General features: G+C 32.6%; 3 protein-coding genes across 4 annotated transcripts; 1 reads left to right on the forward strand and 2 right to left on the reverse strand.

Moving 5' to 3' along the window:
- Positions 1-1,136: 1,136 nt before the first annotated feature.
- Positions 1,137-9,904, reverse strand: LOC133172087 (cysteine-rich venom protein Mr30-like). Of its 2 annotated transcripts, none has more exons than XM_061306895.1 (15): positions 9,638-9,904; positions 9,515-9,526; positions 8,437-8,597; positions 6,792-6,965; positions 5,719-5,803; positions 5,447-5,610; positions 5,122-5,222; positions 4,911-4,990; positions 4,708-4,806; positions 4,472-4,591; positions 3,720-3,818; positions 3,238-3,381; positions 2,554-2,655; positions 2,255-2,369; positions 1,137-2,112 (listed from the first exon to the last, which is right to left on the reverse strand). In XM_061306895.1, the coding sequence occupies exons 1-14, from the start codon at positions 9,726-9,728 to the stop codon at positions 2,257-2,259; spliced, it is 1,545 nt and encodes a 514-aa protein (XP_061162879.1). In that variant the 5' UTR covers positions 9,729-9,904; the 3' UTR covers positions 1,137-2,112; positions 2,255-2,256. The 2 variants fall into 2 exon arrangements, with proteins under 2 accessions (XP_061162879.1, XP_061162878.1); XM_061306894.1 differs by having other exon boundaries at positions 3,720-3,827.
- A 2,842-nt stretch (positions 9,905-12,746) lies between these two features.
- LOC133206328 (probable G-protein coupled receptor Mth-like 3) lies at positions 12,747-22,055 on the forward strand. Its single transcript, XM_061342287.1, has 2 exons — positions 12,747-12,947; positions 20,893-22,055. The coding sequence occupies exon 2, from the start codon at positions 20,916-20,918 to the stop codon at positions 22,053-22,055; it is 1,140 nt and encodes a 379-aa protein (XP_061198271.1). The 5' UTR covers positions 12,747-12,947; positions 20,893-20,915.
- Positions 15,597-20,290, reverse strand: LOC133205323 (protein SCO1 homolog, mitochondrial-like). Its single transcript, XM_061341109.1, has 7 exons — positions 20,163-20,290; positions 19,769-19,897; positions 19,376-19,466; positions 18,706-18,903; positions 16,425-16,517; positions 15,934-16,049; positions 15,597-15,794 (listed from the first exon to the last, which is right to left on the reverse strand). Exons 1-7 carry the CDS (start codon positions 20,247-20,249, stop codon positions 15,657-15,659), a joined length of 852 nt encoding a protein of 283 aa, XP_061197093.1. The 5' UTR covers positions 20,250-20,290; the 3' UTR covers positions 15,597-15,656.
- Positions 22,056-24,467: the final 2,412 nt, after the last annotated feature.

Here is a 24,467-nt window from a genome sequence, read left to right on the forward strand (position 1 = left end):
TTATGGCCGACACAATGGCCTTGTCAACAGATAGAGATACAACGTATCATTCAGGTTAAATGCTGACTGGCGTTCTTCATACTAATTGTTAGGCCAGTGTTAACACACTAAATTGTCTGCGGATTTTTTTTCTTTTCCCCCGATCAAGACAAGGAGCACACGGTGGATGCGACCGGTCGGCAGGGGATACTCACTCCTCCATGGCACCTGATCCCATCTCTGATGTTTTTGGAGGTCTGTGTTTGCTCTGCTCCCGATTTTTATTGCTTAAATGGACTTTGAGCTTGAATACTGTTCGTTATCTCCATATTTCATTAAAACTGTATAAAGAATAGAGCAATTCTTAATAAAAGTCTTAGATAGTCTTCATTTTCAACCAATCAGATATAAGTAAAACCATCCTATTTTTAATTAAATTACCAATTGCAAAAGCTGTAAAGATAATATTAAGTTCATTCATGCTGTTGAGATGCATTAAGATTTTCAGAATCACAAAGCATTTCATATATCATTAACTATCTTTAATTAACTTCTTCCTTTTGTATCAGAAACTCAGATCAGTGCAAAAATACAGTCTTCAGTGCTATAATCGTATAGCACTGATACAATCAAAAGAACTATTTAAAATGTTTTCAGGCATTGCTGACATTATTTTGAGAATAATATAGCGGGAAAAAGCACGTTAAAATTTCTATGTTCATTTTTAATCCCATAAGATGTGCATAAAGTTTCTAGAAGAAAGTACTACAATGCACAAGAATTATTATACATGTGACATACTACAAATCCTAGCGTGTGTACCGGACTTAAGGAAGGAAATGTATGAGCATGTAAATTCTATGAAATCTTGTAAATTTTATTTGGAATGTTCAAACGATTTAGGGGTTTAAGAAAATGATGCCAGAAGGGGGCATGCACATCTTCGAAATTTGAACCCATTCCCAAAAGGGTTTAAGGATGTATGGCTCGAACATGATTTGTCACAGACAGACAGTCAACAAGAAAGCCTGCTAAAATCTATGTCTCCTGAGGAGACATAAAATCCACGTAGAAATCTAAATTGTTTTAAAGGATGTTTCATAGCTCAGAAGATATAAAATCCTCTGAATTGTAGTGCAAAAATGTGACGACAAATAAAGCTTTGGATAAGTTTATTAAAATGCTTTGTTCATACCTTTACAACTAATATAATAAATATAGTTTCTTAAGCTTGTTATGTTTACATTCAATCTATTGAAGCAGTGTCATTGTGAATTGTATCTCCATAAACAATCATTTCTCTATTTATAAATATACCTGATCAACTTTTTTTTAATTTAAGAGATAAATGTAAAAAAGAATATTTCTTTTAAATGGACTTTGTACTCTGCAAATTGTTTCTTGAGTAAATACAATTGTATGCCACTTTTAAAAGAAATTGAATACATTCCCTTTTACAGAATGAACAAAACCTTTTTACCAAATTAAAAGTGTCTACAAAAGAAATGGTATTATACTGTGCTACTATGTTAAGTCCACTAATTGCAGTTTTAGAAATGACATAATAATATACAATGATACATATAAACAATGACCATAACGGATATAAGACGTCTTTAAACTGTGTACAAGAAGTGTGTGAAAGTTCATGTTAAAAAAATTTTTCGTAAATATTTATCACCTTGCACTACCTCATCCATGGGTTTTGTAAAAGTAAAAGCGTCAGCTTTCATAGAGTATGCACTTTATAATCATTAGATAAAGAAGTCAAAATTTTGTTAAACTAGCTGTGTGAGTGTGCTTGAGCCTTGAAAGTTCTATAACATCAGATTAAAATAGGAAAACTTACGAACCAATGGAAGTTCAGTGCATGATTTTGTATGTGTATTTCTTTTCAAGCCATATCTCATGTGATCAAATTTTACCGGAAATTTCAGTAAAAATATTTAAAATTCTTTTCAGAAAGATAAGAATGTAAAGGCAGTTGTGTACAGGGAAATGAGTAACATTTGCAAAATGTGAAAATCAAATGATTCTCTTTAATAATCAAGTGCAAAATAAATACAAAACAAAGGAGTGAAAATAAAATGGTTTGGAATCCTCGTCTTTTCTGCATCATGCTTCATCATTTATCTGTCAAAATAATAAAAAGAGGATTTAACAAATAGATCCATGGAGCCCAATTCTAAAAGTCCAGAGATTAATTTTTAATTCATTTATTAATAAGCAATTAAGAAACCTTTGCAAATACGCTGAGAGGAAATCTGAGTGTTACCTCTAAGGGCAAATTCCACAGCGTTGTGGGCACTGTTCAGGGACATTGGCATATTTTTTACAGTAGCTCTTAGGCCATGCAAGACAGCTTTTCCCGTCTGGTTTACTGCAGTCAGCTGTCAAAATTAATAATCAAATCGACATTAGAATTGTATTCAGGTAACTGAATTTCACTCCACGCCATAATTATGAAAAACATCTCTATCTGGCATATCGTTTTTTGGACAAAATTTCTTTTCTTTGCAGACTTAGAAGAGCTGTAACATTGAATTTACCCATGGCTTCAATAAGAAATCCTACCTTCATCACATGTAGGGGGTATGTACGGTGAGGCACAGGCACATTCACACGTGTCTGTGTTCAGTGTACCTCCGTTACTACATGTTTTTCCATCACATGGAGCTGAAAAGTATCACAATAGTATATCTAAGGAGTCAACGAATAAATAAGTAGTTTTTCACGAAAGATGACTGCATGTGCATTTAAGTATTTTTGCCTACACACAAACATACCAATAATTTAATTGCTGTTCATTTGCTGCTCTAAAAAGCTTGGCTATTTAAAACTTAAAGCTATATATGGCGTATCTGAGCTAAAAAAAATAATAAAAATAGGAGATTGAGTGTAGATAAACATGATATATATTATTTACGTTCAAATTAAAATTTTCACCGATTTTGAACTTGAATAACCTCATGTTTCCATAGTTCAATGGATTTTAAACTGTGTCTGATAATTAAATGCGGAGTCGGTAAATAAATCGGTTATTGCTTTAAATTTCTAAAATCTTTGAAACGTGATTCATTTAAATAATATAATTTACAGGAAATTCCTAACTTTATATAAAAGAAAAAAACAAAATGAAAGATCTTTTTCATTTTAGTTAGTGTGAACTTATAAAAAAAAATACGCCATATATGACTTTGAGAAAGAGACATATCTTTCCAAATCAAATGCTATACAAAAGATTTATATTTTACTTACGATCACACAGTCCACACATAACCGGGCACATTTCTGACCTAACGTTAGAGAATCTATCGCACTCTTTACAAGACAAGGATCCGCCCATGCTTCCACACTGTGGGATGTCATTCCCATTTTTACCGTACTTCTTTTTACACTCCTCTAGAAAAAGAACGGGATACATGACATTGATATCTAATGTAAAATAGTAGAATGAGATAAGGTAAAGATCAAAGCTAATGTCATAATGAATCACACCTTAAATGCTTTCATGAAGATGCGCATGGACGATAATGTAATTCAAACTTTTTTTGACTTTTTTTATTCTTTGCATTGAAAATTGGGAGGCTGCATAACGAATTATCTTCTTAAACAAATTATTTAAATACTAAAACATGGTAGAATTTAAAATAATAACATAAATTAAAGAAATAAGTTATTTTTGTATTAAGATAATTTTGTTAAAGCGCACATAGCAAACTTGTTCATTGAATGTATACCTCGAGTAGCCCTCTCTCCGGAATATTTACAGCCATAAGTTGAAGTGAATGCGTTCTTGTCTCCTTTTTTAGCTTTTCCGTGTTTGCTTGCTTTTTTCGCTTTCTTTCCTGAAAAATTCAACGATGTCATTCCATCATCAAGAATCATTTTTTAATGGTTGTTTGGCTAGATTTAGGTGTTCATTTATTGTAAATTATTATCGCAACATTCTGATAATTTTATTATTTGTAAAAAGAAATATTAATGCAAAATTGTATGTTTCAAAATTTGAATGTGCTTTAATTCCTCCAAAGATAAGTTATGTTTTTCAATAGATTACATGTAAGTTCAATAAACACTAAAGGACTTCGAAATATTAAGTAAAGTTGAATCTTATTGCTTCTGTGTTTTTCCCAATACTTTGCATCAAAGATTTTCTCAAGTTGTCTCATGTTTTTGAATTGCATGTTTGCAATCTAATGGAGTATTCATTAAAAAAAGACAAAATTCGAGAGTTAAACAAAATTAAGAATGCATTTATTGCATTCAATGTCATTGTCACATTTTGATTTGATAATGTATTGAAATTTAGTTTATGAATTACTTAATATCAATTAATAGAACGAAAATAAGTTCTCATTCCCCAACAAAGGATAGTACTGCACACATCTTACATTTTACGTGTTGTTTAGTGAAAATCTAATCACTTTTCACTAAAATGTAATTGAAATGTGACAATAAAACTAATATTAATTCGTTCTACGGCACATACCTGTAGACTTGCACTTGCCACACATGTAGGGGCAGTCATACGGGACATTGGCGTAGTGGTCACAAAGATCAGACGTCCATGTTTTTCCACAGACCCACAAATCCTCATCAGGGCAGGAAACTGAAGGAAAAAAACAATTTGCAAGTGTATATATATGACGAATGCACAAAAAAATCCTTTCACACAGATTTAAAGAGGAAAAATAGAGTGTGTTATTCAGCCAAATGTAAACTTACGTTCCTCGCATGAAGGTCCGGTGTATAATTTATTACATTCACATTCACAGGTTTCTACATTTAGTTTTCCACCATTATCACACTTTCTGCCACCGCAATCTGCATAAAATATGGGTCTCTTGTAAAGATTTTGTCACAATAAACATAATCTACATCATTGCAGAATTAACCATTAAATACAAAACCCTTCCTCTAGACCTTACCACAAAGTCCATTTTTGCAGAAACTGGGGCATTTGCTACACCTTTTTCCCTGTGTGTATGGTTTTCCTAAATCTGATTGCCTGTAAACAGAACAGAAGAAAATTTATATGAGAAATTTCATTGATGCATGCATATATCGTAGTTTTAGTATTTATAATGATACCTTTGCCTGTTATCATGTCTGTACATGAATTACAGAGAATTGTATTACCCTGCAGCGTAATTGCAGACATAGTATCTCTTGTAACGGAAAGGGTCATCGTCGGTGTATGCGTACCCACAACCGATCAGGTAAGTCCCATTTTGGGCCATCTGTACAAGAATTATTGCATAATTATCTAAGGTACTATTATCTTAACTGTATATTTTTACTTATCAATATTGTTCTCTAAAAGATTGTGCTAATGCTTCTTCTGAATTGAAATAATATTAGTATTTATCAAATTTTATAATTGTTACATTTACTTGAAGATAATGTTTTACCATTTCATTTTTTTCTTACAAAACACCGGTATACAAGTGTATAGTTGTCATACTTGTGTAAAATGACCGACTTTAAGCCACCCATTGAAACCAAGATAGGAGTCGGGTTCCGGTCCATACTTCCACATCTCAATTTCATCCCACCACATCTGAATAGCCACCGTCCAGTTTGGTTGTCCACCAGCTACATTCTGACCAACGGTTGTACTCCCTAATGCTAAAATATAGTATATACAAGGATATCAATAATTTTGATGCTTAATTCATGAAAATTTAAGAGAGTTTGAATTATGGTGACTTTTTTCATATAGATATGCATACATACAAGGAATAGTTCGGACTTTGTCGTGCTGGTTAGTACACTGTTTCGCCCACTTCTCGGCAACTTCAGCCAATCGATCGTCCCATTGCTAATAAACAATTCAAAGTTAAAATTTAGATTTTGGCACATACAATACATACATACAATCTGTAGATCTATACTGTATAAAATAATCTACATTATTCCTTATAAAAATCTTCTTTTTTTTCTTTAACAAGGATCTAACTGAAGTTGTCACAGATCTTTACTTCTATAAATAGAATTTCTGAAACTCGGTCGGGTGTTTGTTAGAAACATATCCTATAGTTAAAGGATGAAAACAAATGTAGGTCGTTACGGTTTTGTTAGAAATTAGCAATTTTAATTACATTACATGACTTTAATTCTGATGAAAGGATAAAAGGAAATAACACAGCCACTGAACATCAAGCAAGTACACGTAATTATTTACATTGTAGTTCCTGATTTTTTTAACATCCAGTAAGAAAGACGACCCAGTGTACAGTAATTAAGCATTCAGAGAAACTGCTATGTCTTAGACCTGGCAGTTAAGAAACAACCGTGCATTCACTGATCATATGTCTGCATATTCATGATGTGATGATGAATGAAAGTATTTAGGAACATCAATCAGTTAAATAACATGTAGAATGTCTTAATAGCCTCAGGAAAGGCCCAATATAAGATTATCATAAGCAAATGGATCAATTAACGTAAGAATTTCCAAGTTCACAACACATCTTAATTAAATTAACTAAAATTGAACAGCTCCTAAATCAAAATTTAATACACGGTCTGTATTTTTTCTTATCATAGACTATTAAGGTTCATTGACCCTCTGAAAAGAGGTATAACTCATACTGAAGATGATTATTATTCCTTGATAAAATAGTCCAGTAAAAAGACCATTTTTGTCAAAATTTCCCCCACAAATTATGCTGAATTCTGTACACTCTAATACAAGAATTTGATTTTTTCTTTTGAAAATCATTAGTCTTAAAGCTAAATGTTATAGGATGATGAACATTAAAGGTCTGCAACCGGAACAATGTCAGTTGAAGAAATGAATAAATTACCATGACCGGGAGATCAGTAGCTGGGGGTTCGATGCTTCCCCTCAACATGTTATGTTGTTTGACAATTTCCATTTTTTCCGTTTCAGAAACACCCCATCGTATGGCTTTTCCCTTGTCCGGCTTACACATTGTATGTCCTGGAATCTCTCGAAATTCTTCTCTGCATGTGGAAACCTGGCATGTGTCAAGTACAAATTACATACTAAGTATTTTAAATATTATTTTTATATTCCCAACAATCAAATTGAATTTGAATTACCGTACCTATACTGGATTTCTAAACTACATAAAAATCCTTACAAACAAACACACATAGTGGGTTCCAGTAAATGTTCTACCAAGCCTCTTTCTTTACTCCTCACTAAAATGTTAACAGCAGTGAAGAGTACTGTACTACAATATATCCGAGAAGTGGTGTAAATCAAATATGGATACTTAAATTCCAGGCTTTTTGACATCAGAAAGCTGCTTTTTCAATAAAAACGGATCTCGTAAATTTACTTACCATGTCATTGGTCATTTGCAAAATTATTTTGTTAAAAAGCATTCTGATTTTATCCACAAGTACTCCGAAGTTGTCATTAAAAAGATGCTTGAGTTTCTGATTGTCAATATTTACGTAGTTTTTAGAAATCAAGTATTCCAACAATCTGTCGGAATTCCCATGGGTACTAATTTTGTATTCATATGAAGCAGATTTATTCAAAATCTTCATGAAAAAAGTTTCTTGCTGTGGCTTTTAATTCTACATTTAGATAAATCGACGACGTTTTGCCAATTAAAAATATTCATCTGACACATCTGTTCATATTTGGATTTTTTTACTAGAAAAAGACGTTAATGGTAACCTTACAATAAAACTTTATGATAAACGTGATGACTTCAACTTTTCTATCGTCAACTTTCCTTATTTATGTAGTAATGTACCATTATCACCGACACGTGTCTTCCAGCTGATTCGATATGCAAAAGCATGCTCTACGTATGAAAAATTTCTAAAATGAGGCAAGCTATTCACAAATAAGTTAATGAAATAAGAATGTCAACAGTCTAGTTTAAAGTAAATTTCGCAAATTCTGTGGTCGATACAATGACCTTGTCAGAAAATACAATCTATCATTAAGTCGAATGTTGACTGACGTTTCTCATTCAAATTGTTAGGCCATTTTTTGTCACTAAATTGTATACGGATTTTTCTGTTTGCCCGATCATGACAAGGAGCACACGGCGGATGACCGGTCGACGGAGGATGCTTACTCCTTCATAGCACCCAATCCTACCTCTGATGTTTTTAGAGGTCCTTGTTTGATCTGCTCCTAATTTGTACTGTTTTACAGGACTTTTGAGTTGATAACTGTTCGTTATCTTCATATTTGACGTTAAAAAGAAATCTAATTAATTCTTCTATTCAATAATTGTTCCGCACTTCATCATTCTGGATAACGTATTGAAATTTCATTTAAAATTAGAGTGAAGCTATGGACATTGATCTTTTTAGCAGAAAAAAAGTACTTCTAGATCATCCATTAAAAAACCTGTGCAAAAATACAAGTTTTTTTTTCTGCATTTTTTCTACAGCTAGTGTGTTTGACTATTGTCGTGCAATTTTATTCTAGTTATAAGAATACTAGTAGCTGTAACTTACATCACTGTTGGCGGAAACTTTCTTAATTTTGACGGCGGATCCAGTGGTCTTTTTATCAGAAGGTGGCGGTGCATCTGGTTTCTGCGGCTTAGCAAAGAGTTGCTTGAAATCAGGGGTAGATGGAAAATACTTCATAAGGTACCGAAACAGAGAATTAAAGTCTAGTGAGAGAAAAAAGAATATATAATTAAAACTCGGACCTATCTTTTTCGCTCATTTTTGAGTCTTTCTATCTTTATACCGGTCCTGTAGAGTAGGTTCTCCCCTCTAAAATCTTTCCCCCGGAAAACTGGCTCTATAGAGTAGGATATCCCGGAAAATAGGTTCTAGAGTAGGATTTCCCCCACAGGAAAATGACTCGTGTAGGATTTTCTCGTCGGAAATCACACACTAAATTCAATTTTCTGGGGTGGATAGGGGGTGGGGTGGATGGGGATTCTATTCCGTGTTATAGTTACTGAGTGCGATTTCCTCCAGAGCCAATTTTCCCCACCAATAAAATAATCATGCCTGTACTTATATATGTGGGGGACACATTGTTACAAGTGTCATTTCTATATTTTTCCAACAGGAGCTCTGAATATAAAAGATAAAATACTTGTCCGATGGAGAGCAAACAAATTTAATCTCTAAAGGAGGCATGATATACTTTTTTAAAATTAGTGAAGAAATAGATACCGCTGCACCAAGAAGGAGTTGGAACATCTAGTCTTACGATTTTTTGAGTGAATAATTTTACAATTTCCTATGAGTGAAATTTTTTGGTTGAGACTAAATGATTTGAACGCTTATATTTTAAGATTTCATACTAAATTTCCTGAGTCGAAAACACTCATATATCTATTTTTATAAAGACAGTTGACTTTCACATAAACTTTTAGCTAATATATTGTCGATATGAGTTTAGCATTAATAAAATAGGGGAACTACTCTGAGAAAGAAAGAGGGTAAAATTTTGGGTTCTTGTGTGAGATTTCCCCTGGGGTCCTATTAAGGACAGATTCCGTGAGGAAAGCTGGTTATGGGGGAATTTTACTTTCCAATACCGGTACTTAATCTTTAAAATAATTTTACTTACCTAATCTTGGGGCTGCAAGAAACGAAAAAGACGTGTTAAGGTTAATATGGTCGATGCGGATATAATTTTATAAAAAATAATATAAGAAATTCTAGATTTGTTGAGATTCAAGAAAACACATACCTTTCTTTTCTTTTTTCTCATTTGTTTTAGGTTTTCCAAACGAAGATTGGAACAGGACAACCACAATTAATAGCACGATGAAAAGTCTCATTTTTGCAAAATTAACCAACAGTGTTTTAGAGCAAAATAGATGGAAATGTTAACTTTTCCGCAATGAAACGAATTATAAGTTCCAAGTAAGATCGAATTTAATTATGAAAATAGTTGTATGTAGTCCCTGGGCGTTTATACATCTGTTGTTATGATGTAATAGAAACATTTGTACCTATGTCTACAAAGATTTTCCTTTGGTTTCTGATCCGCATCGGTGGCTGCATTTTTTGACAGCACCATTGCAGTTGCGTGAAGGTGTAGCAAAGATTGATGTTTAAAACAAAAAGAAATCAGGCGACCTGGTAAACAGCTCTCAGACGAGAGGAAAACTAATTTACATAAATTAAAGACTCCCATTTTTACTTTCTTATGAAATAACATAAAAAGAAGCATTATACATGCAAAAATTGACTGTCCAATTAAATGTTTAAAATTCATTTGTAGTTCTTGAAAATAAAAATAAATTTGACATGCATCATTCATCTCGTATTTCTATGAATATTTGCCCTATAATGGAACGCAATATTTTGTTCTTGTAAATAGAAATCTGATTGCACTATATGCTTTCAGTAACAAATTAAGAAGATGAGAAAATAATTATTTGTGGTAAAGGATTGTTAGGAAGATATTTTTTTTTTGGATGTATGTAGGCAAGGTACAACTACAGTGTACATGTATCAATCACATTTCGAATTTGTCAAGAACCAAACGATTTGTCGCATTACGCCTTCCTCTTACTTAAGTTGGGATTGCAAGTCCTTAAACATGTTTTGTCAGGCCGTTAAATTGTTGTCAAAAGTTCGGAGAAACGCGATACATCATTATGCACTCATTTTGTAATTTTCGCAGTATTATGTGGGCAAGTCATATGGCACAACTGTGCAAATTGGCTTACAAAAGTAATCTAACTAAATATTTTAAATGCAGGATTATATCCACGATAGTATACAATTAATAAAAATATATGAGGCACAAATGGGATAGTATACAATTAATAAAAATATATCAGGCACAAATGGGATAGTATGCAATTCAAAAAATATATGAGGCTCAAATGGGATAGTATACAATTAATAAAAATATATAAGGCTCAAATGGGATAGTATACAATTAATAAAAATATATAAGGCTCAAATGGACATAAGTATATTTTTTCACATGTTGATACATGCAGATCATAAACAATCTGTACCCATGTATTATCGTATATAATATTTTTCATTGTTAGCTGTTGAGTTAATTCACAACATTTTCCATACCATAAATTCTAATGGCACATTTTCATCAACCTCATTTGATTAAAAATTGAAAACGCTTAATTTTAACAATTTAGATAAGTAAATCTATTGTAAAGTTTCACATGAACCTTTAGTGAATGGTTTGTTCAATCATGAATTCTTAAAGAAACGATATCATTTCATTTTTGCATAATCGACTGTTAATCAAAGAAAATACATATACACGGAACATGTAGATAAACTTGCAATTATCTCTTTCTGCAACAGATTAACTCTTGAAGGTCTGATTTAATCACACCTGTTTGTAAACAAATGTAAATGTTATGCACATGTATTACCTTTTACCATTCATCAAGCATTTGACACTGGAGACAAATAATTTCTGTGTCAACATTAAAAAGAAGTGAATTTTTCTATGAATCCTTAATTAGATCAGTTAGTTGAGTTCGTTTGTTTTTGTATGTAGATTAGACAGTATTGATGCAAACATTGGATTGTCGACTTGAGTTACGCCTGAAGCAAGAGTTTGATTAGAAGTGCAAACGACGGATCGATCACAAATTACTGCATTTTTATTCTTTCTTTTTAATCTTTTCGAACACGTAGGAGGAATATTGTGTGCAAATGAAACAATTTGTGCACACGCCTACATCAAAGGTAGTTAATATAATGACTTCGCTCCTTTGGCCATTTCTCTGCTAGTACATGTACATTTATACATGTTGTTTTCAGCTCAGATATCCCTGCAATGAAATTGTGTAAAATTCATTCAGGTATTGCTAATGGTTTTGAGAATTGAGACTGAATGAAGGGTGAATGAAAATACATGCATAAACATCATCACAATTACTTTGGCATTGAGTGACTGAGATACATTGTACATGATTAGACAGTCAAAATAAACGAAGAACGAGATATGCATACATTTGAATGTTCCACATTCAATTTATTGAAAATCTTTTTTTCGGATGTAGGTCCACTTGTGCACAGGTCCGTAGTATGCGAGGGGACATCTGATGAGAATAGTTTTTGCTCTATTTTAATATATAAATTTAAATGCCGATTAACCCCCAAGTTGTTGCCGCTAGGTTGAACCTGGTAAATTTTAGCATTTGAAAAGTAAAAGAAAGGTCCAACCCTCCCACCCCCACGAAATAAGGTTTTTGAGTTTGGGCAGGCTTGTTTTTATTTTTGCTTGTCAGATTTCTTGGAGATTAACCCCCCCCCCTCCCCCAACGTTGGAAAACGTTGCTACATGTACGGACCTGGTATACATAAAGTTACAGCGCGCGCAAAGACTTACATTTATACAGATACCAGAAAACTATTTTTAAAGTAGATATTTTTTCTATTATAATTATTTTTAAAAAAAAATTACAAATAATCCATTTTACTAGAATTTAATCCAGGTCTAGAGATCTGTTCACAGCATCAGATAAATAAGTTTCCGAAGACCTTTGAAGACTGATATTTGTTTTATCGTATATTAACTAGAATATTTCCAGATGGTACAAATTTTGCTAGCTTAGTATATGAAATGGAAGGTCGAAGGGTTATACGTGGCGATAAAACAAAATTTATGAACCTCTCGACCTTCACAAAATGCTTGACTTCATTATTTCTCTATTACCAGCATGTTCTGTAATGGGTTTCATGAGATTAGAAACGTATTCTGACATTTAATAAAGGGGGTCATAAGTAATGGACAAGATAAACAGAAATCATCTGTTCTACAATTAGGTTTATCATATACCTCTCTCCAGTGCTAACTTTCTCCCCTCTGTAGAATTAATCCTTTGACTTGGTCATACGTTTGCCTACTCTTCACTAGCTGCTGACAGACCTGTAAAGCACATGATGGAATCATCTCCCTGGGAATCTGAATGAGTCCTGGCATCTTGGTGTGCAGAGCAATTAATCAATTCCGGTGTGAGATTTATTCCGGGTGTGACGGTGTCATGCAACTGATTCTTTATTGAGTAAGTAAGGTCATGGATTTCATAATTTATAATTATTATTTTTTTAATAAAATGATTTAAAAAAAAAAATTATATTACAAGTTTTAAACTATTATTGTCTTTTAATTCTGAAAACGATACCTCTTTTTCTTTTTTATATGAATATCATATCTAGGGTTTAGAGTTGAGTTTTTGGACATTTTTCTACCAAGTATTCATGACCAGCCTGAAAAATTATGATTACTTTTAATAATTGATCTGATTTATACATCCGCCTTTTGTCTTTTAAAAAGCAGCAATAGCCATACGAGTCCTGATCCTGATTTTGATATATTCTAAAGATATTCTTAGAATATTCGATTTGATTAGTTAATATTTTAATATTTAATTTTTTGTTGAATAACCGTGAGAAAAAATCAAAAATTTCTAGCACACGTCTCTACAAACTTTTATGAAAGGTATAAAGATAGTTAAAAGTTTATGAATCAAGTCCGCGACAGCACTAGACACTATAAGAACCAAAATGTGTGCTACTCTTTGAAAAAATTTCAAAATTTTTTATGACATCTTTTTAAGCATTGACATAGGTCTTTGAAACTGAATGTGTTAACAGTGCTTGTTCTTAATTTCTGGCCTATAGTGGCTGCATATGCTGTGCCAAAAAAGAAACTTAGATGTCAGAGGGTTTTATTGTAGTAAAGCAGTCATTCCGGTTCGTAAACAAGATGTGCAAATCTTCTTTGTCAGATAAAGGTAATTACCTCTGACAATCTAGATCCACACACTGATTGACAAGGCAATGTAAATGAGAAGTATAATATCAATACCTGATTAATGGTTTCTCGACCTCAAGTTCTAATCCATGACGGTCATTAATATAATAGATGCAACGCCGCACGTGCACTCCCTATTTAAAACAAGCTAAGACGCTAACGTGAGTACAAAGCATGCTTCACGTAAGAGTTCACGATGGGACATTGTACTTCACAACAACTTATGGAATATTTCATAATACAGAGCCTATCGGATTCCGAGAATATACATTAGTACAGTTTTGAACACCGCTGGGTTATATCGCGGTATGCAGATCACCGGAACATACGTATATAGGACATATCATTGAAAAGAAAATTTTGTGAAGTATATAATTGCACAAAACGACTTCGAGTGAAGCAAACATCCAAAATCAGTTAGTTTGAAATCGAAAGTTTATATCTAAAGGTCTAGGTTCAAAGACATCTAACTTAAAAGTTACATATAATTCTTGCCGTTCATGATATCAAAGTTTTATCAGTTGTAATGCAATAGAAACCCCTCACTGGATTTTTTTTTTTTTTTTTTTTTTTTTTTTTTGAAATTGGTACGGGTTTCTGCTGGCGTTCAATCAGGGCTGTGGATGATCTTATGACAAATACCTCCTAAGCGTATCCGAAAGCGAGAATGAACATCGTATAAATTAGTCTATATTGAAAAAAAATATACCTTGGTAATTAATAACTTATCTAGCTGAACAGGTTACATAATACACCCACAGGAGGTATAGAAATGCACAAGTCCTCTCGCATTGGAGGAGAAACCATGTAGTAAAATTCAGAAATATGTCAATTGATTGATCATCTTAAAAGTATGTCAAAGTAACCATTTCCAAAGGATTTGTCGACATGACTGAAATTTTAGAAGCCGTAGTTTCCATTTCAAGTTGTGTTGATGTTATGTCCACTGAACTGATTCATGCTTCATTTTTTATCATTAGCTAGGTTTAGCAAACCAACGTGTAAGCGTACTTGTAATTGAAAATTATTGCAGCCCGGAGGACCGGGCTGCTCTATACATATAAGTTTAAGTGTTGGTATATGGGGATTGAGGTGGGAGAAGTTATTTAGAATTAAAGGTTTTCTAAACATTAAAAAAGATTGTTAATCAGAATGTTCTTTCCCTTTATAAATTACGAGATACACAATATATTGACTTCCATAAAGTGAATCTGTAAAAATATATATGTTTTTCATATTTAATATATAAAGTTGCTTATCATTTACTATCGAAAAAACGACAGGTCCCTTTTTTTAGAACATCGAATTTTACTTATCGCATAAAAACGTAAAAACGTACTTTACACAGTTCGTGTTTTATAATCTTAAAGTGAAAGACATTTTTGAAAATAGGTGATGCATGTGTCTGGTTTCAAATTATATTTTATGTAGCCAATATTTACTTGAGGAATTGATAAAGTTTAAAAGGGTATCGTTTTTGTTCGATTTTCATCCGACTATAAGTTTTCAAAATATTCTCTACTATCGTCTCCATCATTTAGACGCATGCCTTTTTCACACATATCGAAGCGGTTTGATGATCAAGACTCATTTCCATTGTTTACTTTATTTATTTCCCGGGCGACAATTGATGGTTACATCAATGTTTTCTTGTTATTATTAGTTAAAAGTTAAATCCATACGTACTTGTACGTGTTAAAATATTCTTTTTTAGCAATATGTTTCGGTGTACGTGTACATGTAAGTGTTTTTAAAAATTCGAGATTGTGAATGAAATAATGACATGCCCATATGGTACACACATACAAGTATGCATGTACATTGGTTTACTTAATCTCCCTGTTATCATTGTTATCATGCAAAGTACAGTATAAAAGAAAACTCCAAGCTATCGGAATAACTGGGATGTTCAAATTTATTTATGAAAATAACACATGCACATAATTTCTTACACACATCAATCCTCAAATAATGCATATTTTTCCATGTACTCTTTGATTTCATCCACTAACATTTGATAAGTTTTGTTTTTTCCAAAATACTCCACAAATTCTCCTTTGGGATTGAGGAGGTATGCAATAATTGTGTGATCAACCTGTAAAACAAATTAATTTGCATAAGTGGAAAATGACACAGTAAAAACATTTTCAGGGTTGTGTGCTTGTTTAGAAATTTAGAATTCTTTGAATCTTTCCAATAATGAATGCTCCTTTGTAATGTGTACAGTCACTTACTATATAATCTCCGTCCTCATCCTCGGGACCTTTACTGTAGTACACACGGAAATTCTTACAAGCCTCATCAATCTTCTCTTTAGATCCCGTCAATCCAATTATCTTAGGTGAAAATTCTGCAAATCAAATTAAAAAAAAACTGTTTTAACACAGTTGAACTTCGGTATCTTGAATATCAATATCTTGAATACTCTGGATACGTCAGAGTCATATGGAAGTCCCAACCACTTTTTCTTGTTATATTTTACCCTCAATGTCTCGAACCCTCAAATATCTCAGCTTTTTTTGTTCCATTGAGTTTGAGATAACGAGGTTTGACTGTATTATTGTTTTCAACACAAAAAAGAGCATTATTCAAACATGTATTTGTAAGCGAAAGTGTTTACTTTCAAAACCAGAATCACTCAGTTAAATACATATGTTCACAGTCTTTTGTCCAATGCAATAATATTATTACAATTTAAATACTTCTCCAAGGAAGCTTGATTTACCTTCACAGTACTGTTTCATGGCTTTGGGAGTATCACGATCTGGATCAACAGTTATAAACACCGGTTGTATGTTAGGCAACTCTTTATCTGCATCTAATTCACAAATACACCAGAAAATACAGCTTAATTATGGAAAATTAACAGCTGGGTAATATATTTTAATTAAAGATTACGCTCATTCTACATACATTTATGCCTGAGTGACAATGACTGCAACAAATATTTGCAGCACAGATATATCTTAAAATTTTAAATATAGTTCTATAACTAGTGCGAGTTACGTTTTTTCTTAAACTCATGTTCCTTAATTTTTTTTAATTTTCAAGAGACATTAGGCTTGCCCAGTGTCTGTTAAAAATTTCAAAAAAAATAATGAATGAGAGCTTGCAAAAAACAGTTACTAACAAGCACTTGTTAAGGAACCTGTTTTTTCCATTATACATTAATGGACTTGTACATCTTAGATTCACTTTAAAACTTGTAGAGAAAAGCAGCCAATCTCAACCATCTTAGTTGTTTTATAACATGTTATCAACTAAAAATAAAACAACTGCCCAGGATGCCCTGAGGTGGAACACAGTTGATAATGGGTGAAAAAGTTTTATTTTTCAAAACTTAAAGGCATAATTGAAACAGTTGAACATGTTGACCAATTTTAATTATATATACTTGTACCAACATAAAAATTTGAACTTTCTGTAATTATGGCCCATCCCCTGACCTTTGAGGGGAAGGGTGAGGAGTTTTGATCCTACTTAAATCTGCTTTGCAGGTGGATTTCCTTATTACAATTTTGCCAATCTATTTTGAATTAACTTTCCCATTTTTTTCTGGATTTAACCTAGCCCAAGGTTCATAACTTCATTAAATTTCAATCTACCTGGGAATTCTTGCATATTTTAAATAGGCTTAATAAAGACATTTTAAAAGTAAAATTCAAGACTACTTCTATCAAAAAAGATCTATCGTCCTCTCTTTGCTCTTTATTTGACTCTGGAGACTTTTTACATACTGGAGAAAAAAAAGCTTTTTTAAAGAAAATTACAGGAATATCAGTACATAAAGCTTTAATTCTTATTGTAACCCAACCCAGGCCAAAATGATCCATATGAACAAACTTACATTTACTTTACATTGTACCTAGGAAAACTATAATACTTATTTCATTTTATCTTTGAAAACCCCTTCATTCCCACTTTCCTAGTCCCAGGAATGGAAAGATGGAGGAAGGAGATCATGATTGATACACTGAACCAATCTAAACCTTCTCTATAAAATGAAACTTGCAACTTAGCTTTGTCTTTTTTTACTCAATGGTTCAGAAGAAAATTTCTTAGCCTGTGTTTTGTACAATTGTCAATTCCAATAATTAAGCCCCTTGCAATAACATCTAGCCATTTGGTTCACAATTAAATGTGAATCCCTTCACCAAAAGATAAGGCCTAAGAAAAATATGTTTACTATTATGCATCAACCTAATTAAAAATAGAGTCAGTAGGTAGGATTTTATTTTCATTTTTTAATTTTTTTTAATATAAAGACATAACTTGGCGATCATTGTAAAATGACTTGGGGATTGTCGAATTCTGGAGATTTTCACATTTTTAACAATTTTTCTGAAAAAGCGAAAAGAAATTTAAAAGAAGAGGAAATTATTTTTAAAAATGAACATATCATGTTTTCTTAGGCATGTAATGGGTCCCTATATTCTATATAGGGCTGGGACAATACAGCGTTTTCTATATCAATACATATCATGATATTTATGCCACAATACGATATGTATCACGATATGCTGAATTGGTTATAAAATCATTTTTTTGTTTGAAATAAACAAAACATTTCTTCGCAAATAAGAATAATTTATTCAAAGAAGTTATATATCTATTGTAAAGCAAAATTAGTTTACACAAGTGGTATTAATTATAATGTATTTCATATTTATATTAATATTTAGCATATTTATTTTATATTTCAAACCCAAAATGTTAGGTAAACAAAGAAAAACATAAGTCAGAATTTTGTTGCGATATTTCTTCTTATGTCTCAATATGAGTATCGTCCTCACAAAGAATTGATATTATCGATATCTCGATATATTGTCCCAGCCCTAATTCTATTAACTTTTAAAGTTGGCGTCTTAGAAAAATTGCCTGGAGACTAAAAATTTGCATTGGCGACTAAATTTTTTTGATAAGGCGCCAGCTGGTTCCTTAATTTTAGAGGCCACTTAGAGCCTGATATTTATTTTTAAAATGTTTCATTACATGTATTTCCGTACCTATTGTATCCACAACTTTAACGAGTTTCTCTATCTCATCTGGACAGATATCTGGGCAGTGAGTAAATCCAAAATACATCAGTACCCACTTTCCTAAGAAGTCCTTGTCTGTCCTTGTTTTTCCATCGAAGTCTATCAACTCATATGTGCCTCCTATAGCTGCTGTACCTAGCTTCTTCCTCTTCCTCTTTGCTTCCCCTGATAAATAAAGCAAATTTAATTTTTATTTGAATTACCTTGGCAATATGTTGAGCATTTACATTTACATGTATATCTACATTAACAAGTTATCAACTAGTAGTGGAAGCAATTCCCATTTTATTTTGAACAGTTTAAATGTGAACAGCACATTACATACCTATGATAAAACATGCATTACATTAACTACAGGAGAAAACTTCAATCTTAAGTTAAAAACCACCCATTTGCAAATATTCCTGTTGTGTGGCACACTTGTTTGTACATTTTGTGAAAATTAAATAACAGAGCAAGTTATACTTTCTAAATAAACTTCCAAATACTAGTATACCTGAATGTGATTTGGCTCAAACATTTGAGAGTGCTCAGTCTTGAAAAACCGAAGGAAATCACTTAAAAATATTTTTGGAAAGTGAAATATATGCAAGTAAAAGAAAACAAATTCTTTGATGATGGCACAAAGCTTACTTACTTAGTTCTTGATTTTTCATTGTGTTATACAAATGTATGGCATAGAGACCTCCAACAATAGCAAAGATAACAGAAATCCTCCATGATATTGGCTACAAGACAGTGTAATGGAAAACACATGTGAATAAATCATACAGATCATGCACATAAAAATCTACATGAAAAAGTATCCATAGTGTAATCCATATTCATAGAAATCAGTATTCCCCTGATGAAACTGCTTTTTTGTTAAATTCTTAACAATTTATTAATTAAATAATAAAATATTAGCTATGCTCATAGATATATCTTCCAAACTCAAAATGTCTTTTAGCAAGTTTACTATAATTAGGCAGTAAAAAAAATACATTTATTATATAGACGATTATAATGTGATGCAACACTCCTCACATACCGTCTTCTCACTTTTGTCTTGGTTTCCTTGCTTTGATGACTGAAACCGCCTCTGCTCATTCAAAAAATTATGAATGAGCCTCTTTTGCGATTGTAATTCAGATCTAAATGCTTTGTTGTGTAGAAAAGTCTGCAAAAAATTGTTAACATATCTGAATTAGTATTCATCAGTTCATAAATGACATGCACGTCATGTATCAACATCATTTATTCATCGTTTAGGCCTTTAAGTTTCACCAACGGGGATTGTTCATGGTAAATCAATATTTGATTTTTAAAATAAACTTTTAGGAACTAGAGTATAAGGACTTTTATCAATAAACAATTTTTTAACACTAGACAACGGGAGCAAGCGTCATTGTGTTAAAGTTTTAGTGTTTTAGTCTTACCCTTACCTGATGTCTCAGTAACGATGGTATATTCAGAAACTTTTGTACATTGCATACGTTTCTCACAGCAGCACTTCGTGTCACAGGAAACATTTTATCTCTAAGTAAAGTTTATTTATGTAACCAAAGTCAATCCACTAAGCTCCTAGGCGCAGCCATCTTTACTTTTCGTATTAAGTCGTCCTTAACATTACTCGCGCCACAAAACGCGTTACGAGAAAATTGTAGGTGCTGACAAAACAGTTTTTTTTAAAATAAATTTCTTATTCTTAGTACTTTGTGTAAAAATACCGACTATTTTCTCAAGAACTCAAATGGCATGTTTTATATATATAAAAAAGATATATTGTGACATTGAAGATATTTAAATTTTATTCTTTATAAAAATTGATTGTTTATGTGGGCGATTAGCTTAAGATTCTTCAGTAATGAAATGAACACTTGCTATACATTGTTATAATGTTCAGAATGATCACACCTGCTGTTCATCATGACTAATCTGTCCGACCAGAGATTTATGACTCTGACCTACAAATTGAACAATGGACAGGAGATAAATGCCGTATTCCAAGCAAGAAACTTACCTATATTCCTGCTATACATGTATATGAATAATGTTCCAAGGGGAGTATAATTAAGACGAATGAAATGATCGAACCATTTTTTTATCCAAAGATTCTGCGTCGTAGATTACTTAACACTGTCAAATATTAAACAATTATGTTTTCATTTTCAGGCTAAACGAATGAAACACACAGGATGCTTTGGAACCGGAATAAATTTCCGTTTGTGAAGAACGCCAGCATTCTTGGAGACACTGATCTCTCTGCTACGGTGAAGTCCAAATTAAATTGCTCAGCATCCCTATCCTTCTACAGAAATGGAACATATATGGACATGAACAGTTCTATCTCGATTCTTGGAAAAAATAAAATATATCAAGAGAACGAGTATGTTCTTAACAATTCTGGGATTTTTGTGTGCGAAAAGGAGGCATGGATTGACATCAATGACATCCGGGTACTGACAACGATCGTGACGTTCACTATTTCTGTCACGTGCCTCATCATTGCCTTTATCATTCACATCTGTACAAAGACGTATCGCTCCACACACGACAAATGCATGATGTCCTTCTCAGCGGCACTTTTCTTTGCTCAAGGTGCTTCTTTGGTTCCTCACTTGACAACAAACTTTTGTAAGGCTAACGCCGTCCTCCTGCAGTATTTATGGTTGACTGTTTTTACGTGGACAAGCGTGATGGCGTTTGACCTTGCTTACACATTCAGCATTTGCAGGATATCTTATCTTAGATCCACAGACAGTAAGAAATTGTTCAGAAAGTATTCTCTTTTTGGATGGCTTCTACCATTGGCAGTCGTTTTGGTGTGTGTTCTTCTTGACCAGTTTGAAGAGTCGGTGAACTTTGGATATGGTTCAAGAGGACATTGCTGGATCACCAACAAAATAGCTGTGTACATCAGCACTACAACTCCTATCGTAATTTGTCTCATCTTCAATTTTGTATGCATTGGAATATCCATGTTTGGAATAGAATATGTTAAAAAACAATCTTTAAATGTTAAGAAAAATACAAAAGACGCCGCAAGATGCACAGTTTACCTACAGATATCACTCTTACTTGGTGTCACTTGGATTTTGGCTTTTATTATTATAGCATTCCCGTTCCTATGGTTACAGGTTATGCACAATATCATTAACGGTTGTCAAGGTGTTTATGTGTTGGTAATGACTTTGAAGCATCCTAAAGTTATTAAAGGAATTTCTAGAAGGATGCAGAAATATAAATTGTCTTACAGTAAAACGAAATCAACGACGCTCACTTCTTCAACTCCAAATAAACCTATCAACAGACTCAACAGATCCCACTCTATTTAGAAGTTTTTTTAAGCCAATGTGAAATATTCTATTTTGGTTGTAAATTATTTATTAAATCTCATTGCTTGACTGTTTTCTTAGTTATTTTTCTGCATAATTAACTCTAGAATGTCATAAGAAGGACAATTCAATTTTTCAGGTATGTATTTTCTCATGGTATTCTGGTTAGTTTAGAAGGATGTTTGTAGGCCTAGGATCACAAAATTTACAGTTTTATATTAAATTGCAAGCCATTACATCACATTCATGAATTCAAAGTTAGGCTACTATGATTTGCATTTGTACATTGACATACCTGTAAAAGAATCTGGAACAAAGCACGTTCATTGCGGTTGAAATGCAAGGTTTTTTGTCCAGTTCCTAGGAATGATTTCTGAAAATCACCAGAAATAAATGCACAAGGTGAACAAAATGTACGTTGTCGTTCCTCACCATATGCTCAACAGGGAATGTTTGCAATTTCCTGATTCTTAAGAAGATTTCGAAACGACACCATTATTTTTCTTTATTTTCTCTTGTTAAATACACTGAGCGAACTTTGTGTACTAAATATTAAAGATCTCAAATCGCAAAACTTTTCAAACATCAATAGCACCAAAAATATAATTTCTATACGATTTATACAACCATTCATCACGATAAATTAAAACTAGGTTTTTTGCTATCACAGACAACGGCTTATTCAATAAAAATGGAACTTGGTCATCAACAAAATTTCTTTATTAAAATCATTCTGATTCTAGGTACAAATACTCTGAGATTGATATTAAAAGCATGCTGCAGTTCCTCATTGTCAACATTTATGTAATCTTTGAAGATTAGGTCTCCCAACAAACTGCTGGAATTCCGATTGTACCCCTTTATTAACCGACCTGTTTTTATATTCCTATGAAGCAGGCGTTATTCATTAACTTCTTTAGGAGAAGAAAACTCTTGCTTTGGCCTTCAATCAACACTTAATATATCGACTACGTTTTATCAATTAACAATAGTTACTTTAATTTATATTCCAACTGAATATATCAAAGTGAACTCGAAATAAAAGACAGACTGCCACATCCATTTCAATAACTAAATTGTATGAAAAAAGGGATGACTTCAGCTTTTCCATCGTCAAACTTCCCTTATTTATATAGAAGTATTCCAGCATCACCTGTGTATGGGGCTTATGTCTCGCAATTGATTCGATACGCAAGGACATGCTCTGAATACGATCAATTTTTAAATCAAAGCGAGCTACTGACAAAAAAAGTTGACGTAACAAGGTTTTCAACAATTCTGTTTAATTATGGTCAGCTTTTCGCAAATTCTCCGGTTGTTGTAAGGATATTGTTTTTAAATACAATCTATCGTTGGGTCGTGTTTTGTTTGCTGTGTTTCAAACCATTTGTTAGGGCATTGCTTTTATACTAAATTTGATTACGGAGTAATCAGTCTACTTGATCAGTACATAGGGCTCATAGGGTGTCACCGTTCCTCAGGAGATGCTTACTCCTCCTAGGCACCTGATCGCACCTCAGGTATTTCCAGGGGTCCGTGTTTTGTCCTGTTCACGATTTGTTTTGTTTACTTGATGTATGAGATTGATCACTGTCCGTTTCTTCAGATTGTACATTCAATTCTTCCATTGATGTTTTTGTGTCGTTTCTTTCACAATAAATCCTGTCTGTATCCTAACTTCAGAACACTTGATTGAATGAAGTCAAACATTTATGTTTCGTTGCCTATGTCGAAGTTTGTCGTAAAATTAAATAAAGGGCAAACTCATGATCAGAGATCCAAGTCATAAAGCAATGAAATGTGAAAGTCGTATCCGTGCCATAACTTTAGAACACTTAACTTAGACTATATATTGATGCTATGTGACCTGAAAGGTGTGTCAATGTCTTAAAGCAGTGTCATATATAAAGAAATTGAGGTCTCTTAAAACTATATGCATGTAACGCTCTTGATATAGTTTTAAAAAAAAATTATAGAAAAATTAATAAATTCCAAGTTTACAAATACCTTTTACCATACACCTCCGCGTCTACCTTGGAGACTAAAATCACTATTGGTGGTGAACTATACAGGTTCGACATACGTGTTTTTAGTGCTACTGAGCCATCAAATCAAATATAGATTCTAAATTAATTATACACAGTCTAGGCTGAAAATTCTCAGTCTCGTTTTTTAAATGGGTACTCGTATACACACATGAACAGGATGATTGAAGATTAAAATTCAAAAAATAAATTATAGAAGCTTTCATATGGCGTCATTTAAGAAAAAATGATTAGAAAATGTAAATGCGACAGCGAATTACATCGAATCTATGAGGAAAATATCTTCCAGGGGGTAATATTCTATATTTTTTTAAAATGTAAAATGATATTCTAGTAATCATTGCAATGACATTGTTACTCGGGAAAT

This window comes from Saccostrea echinata, unplaced genomic scaffold (assembly GCF_033153115.1).
Source record: "Saccostrea echinata isolate AGI-Se365-2 ecotype Australia unplaced genomic scaffold, CSIRO_AGI_Sech_v1 ptg000054l, whole genome shotgun sequence".
NCBI classification, from domain to species: domain Eukaryota; kingdom Metazoa; phylum Mollusca; class Bivalvia; order Ostreida; family Ostreidae; genus Saccostrea; species Saccostrea echinata.

What these genes read in the sequence shown, in the direction of transcription:
- LOC133172087 (XM_061306894.1), bottom strand. Translation starts at nt 9,728, where the DNA reads ATGAGACTTTTCATCGTGCTATTAATTGTGGTTGTCCTGTTCCAATCT. An exon ending in TGGCAAGTGCAAGTCTACAG is followed by an intron (nt 3,828 to 4,471) that starts GTATGTGCCGTA and finishes TGAATTTTTCAG; the next exon opens with GAAAGAAAGCGAAAAAAGCA. An exon ending in ACCCCCTACATGTGATGAAG is followed by an intron (nt 2,370 to 2,553) that starts GTAGGATTTCTT and finishes TAATTTTGACAG; the next exon opens with CTGACTGCAGTAAACCAGAC.
- LOC133205323 (XM_061341109.1), bottom strand. Translation starts at nt 20,249, where the DNA reads ATGTTTCCTGTGACACGAAGTGCTGCTGTGAGAAACGTATGCAATGTA. An exon ending in TAAAGTTGTGGATACAATAG is followed by an intron (nt 16,518 to 18,705) that starts GTACGGAAATAC and finishes TTTGTGAATTAG; the next exon opens with ATGCAGATAAAGAGTTGCCT. An exon ending in CATGAAACAGTACTGTGAAG is followed by an intron (nt 16,050 to 16,424) that starts GTAAATCAAGCT and finishes TTTGATTTGCAG; the next exon opens with AATTTTCACCTAAGATAATT.
- LOC133206328 (XM_061342287.1), top strand. Translation starts at nt 20,916, where the DNA reads ATGCTTTGGAACCGGAATAAATTTCCGTTTGTGAAGAACGCCAGCATT.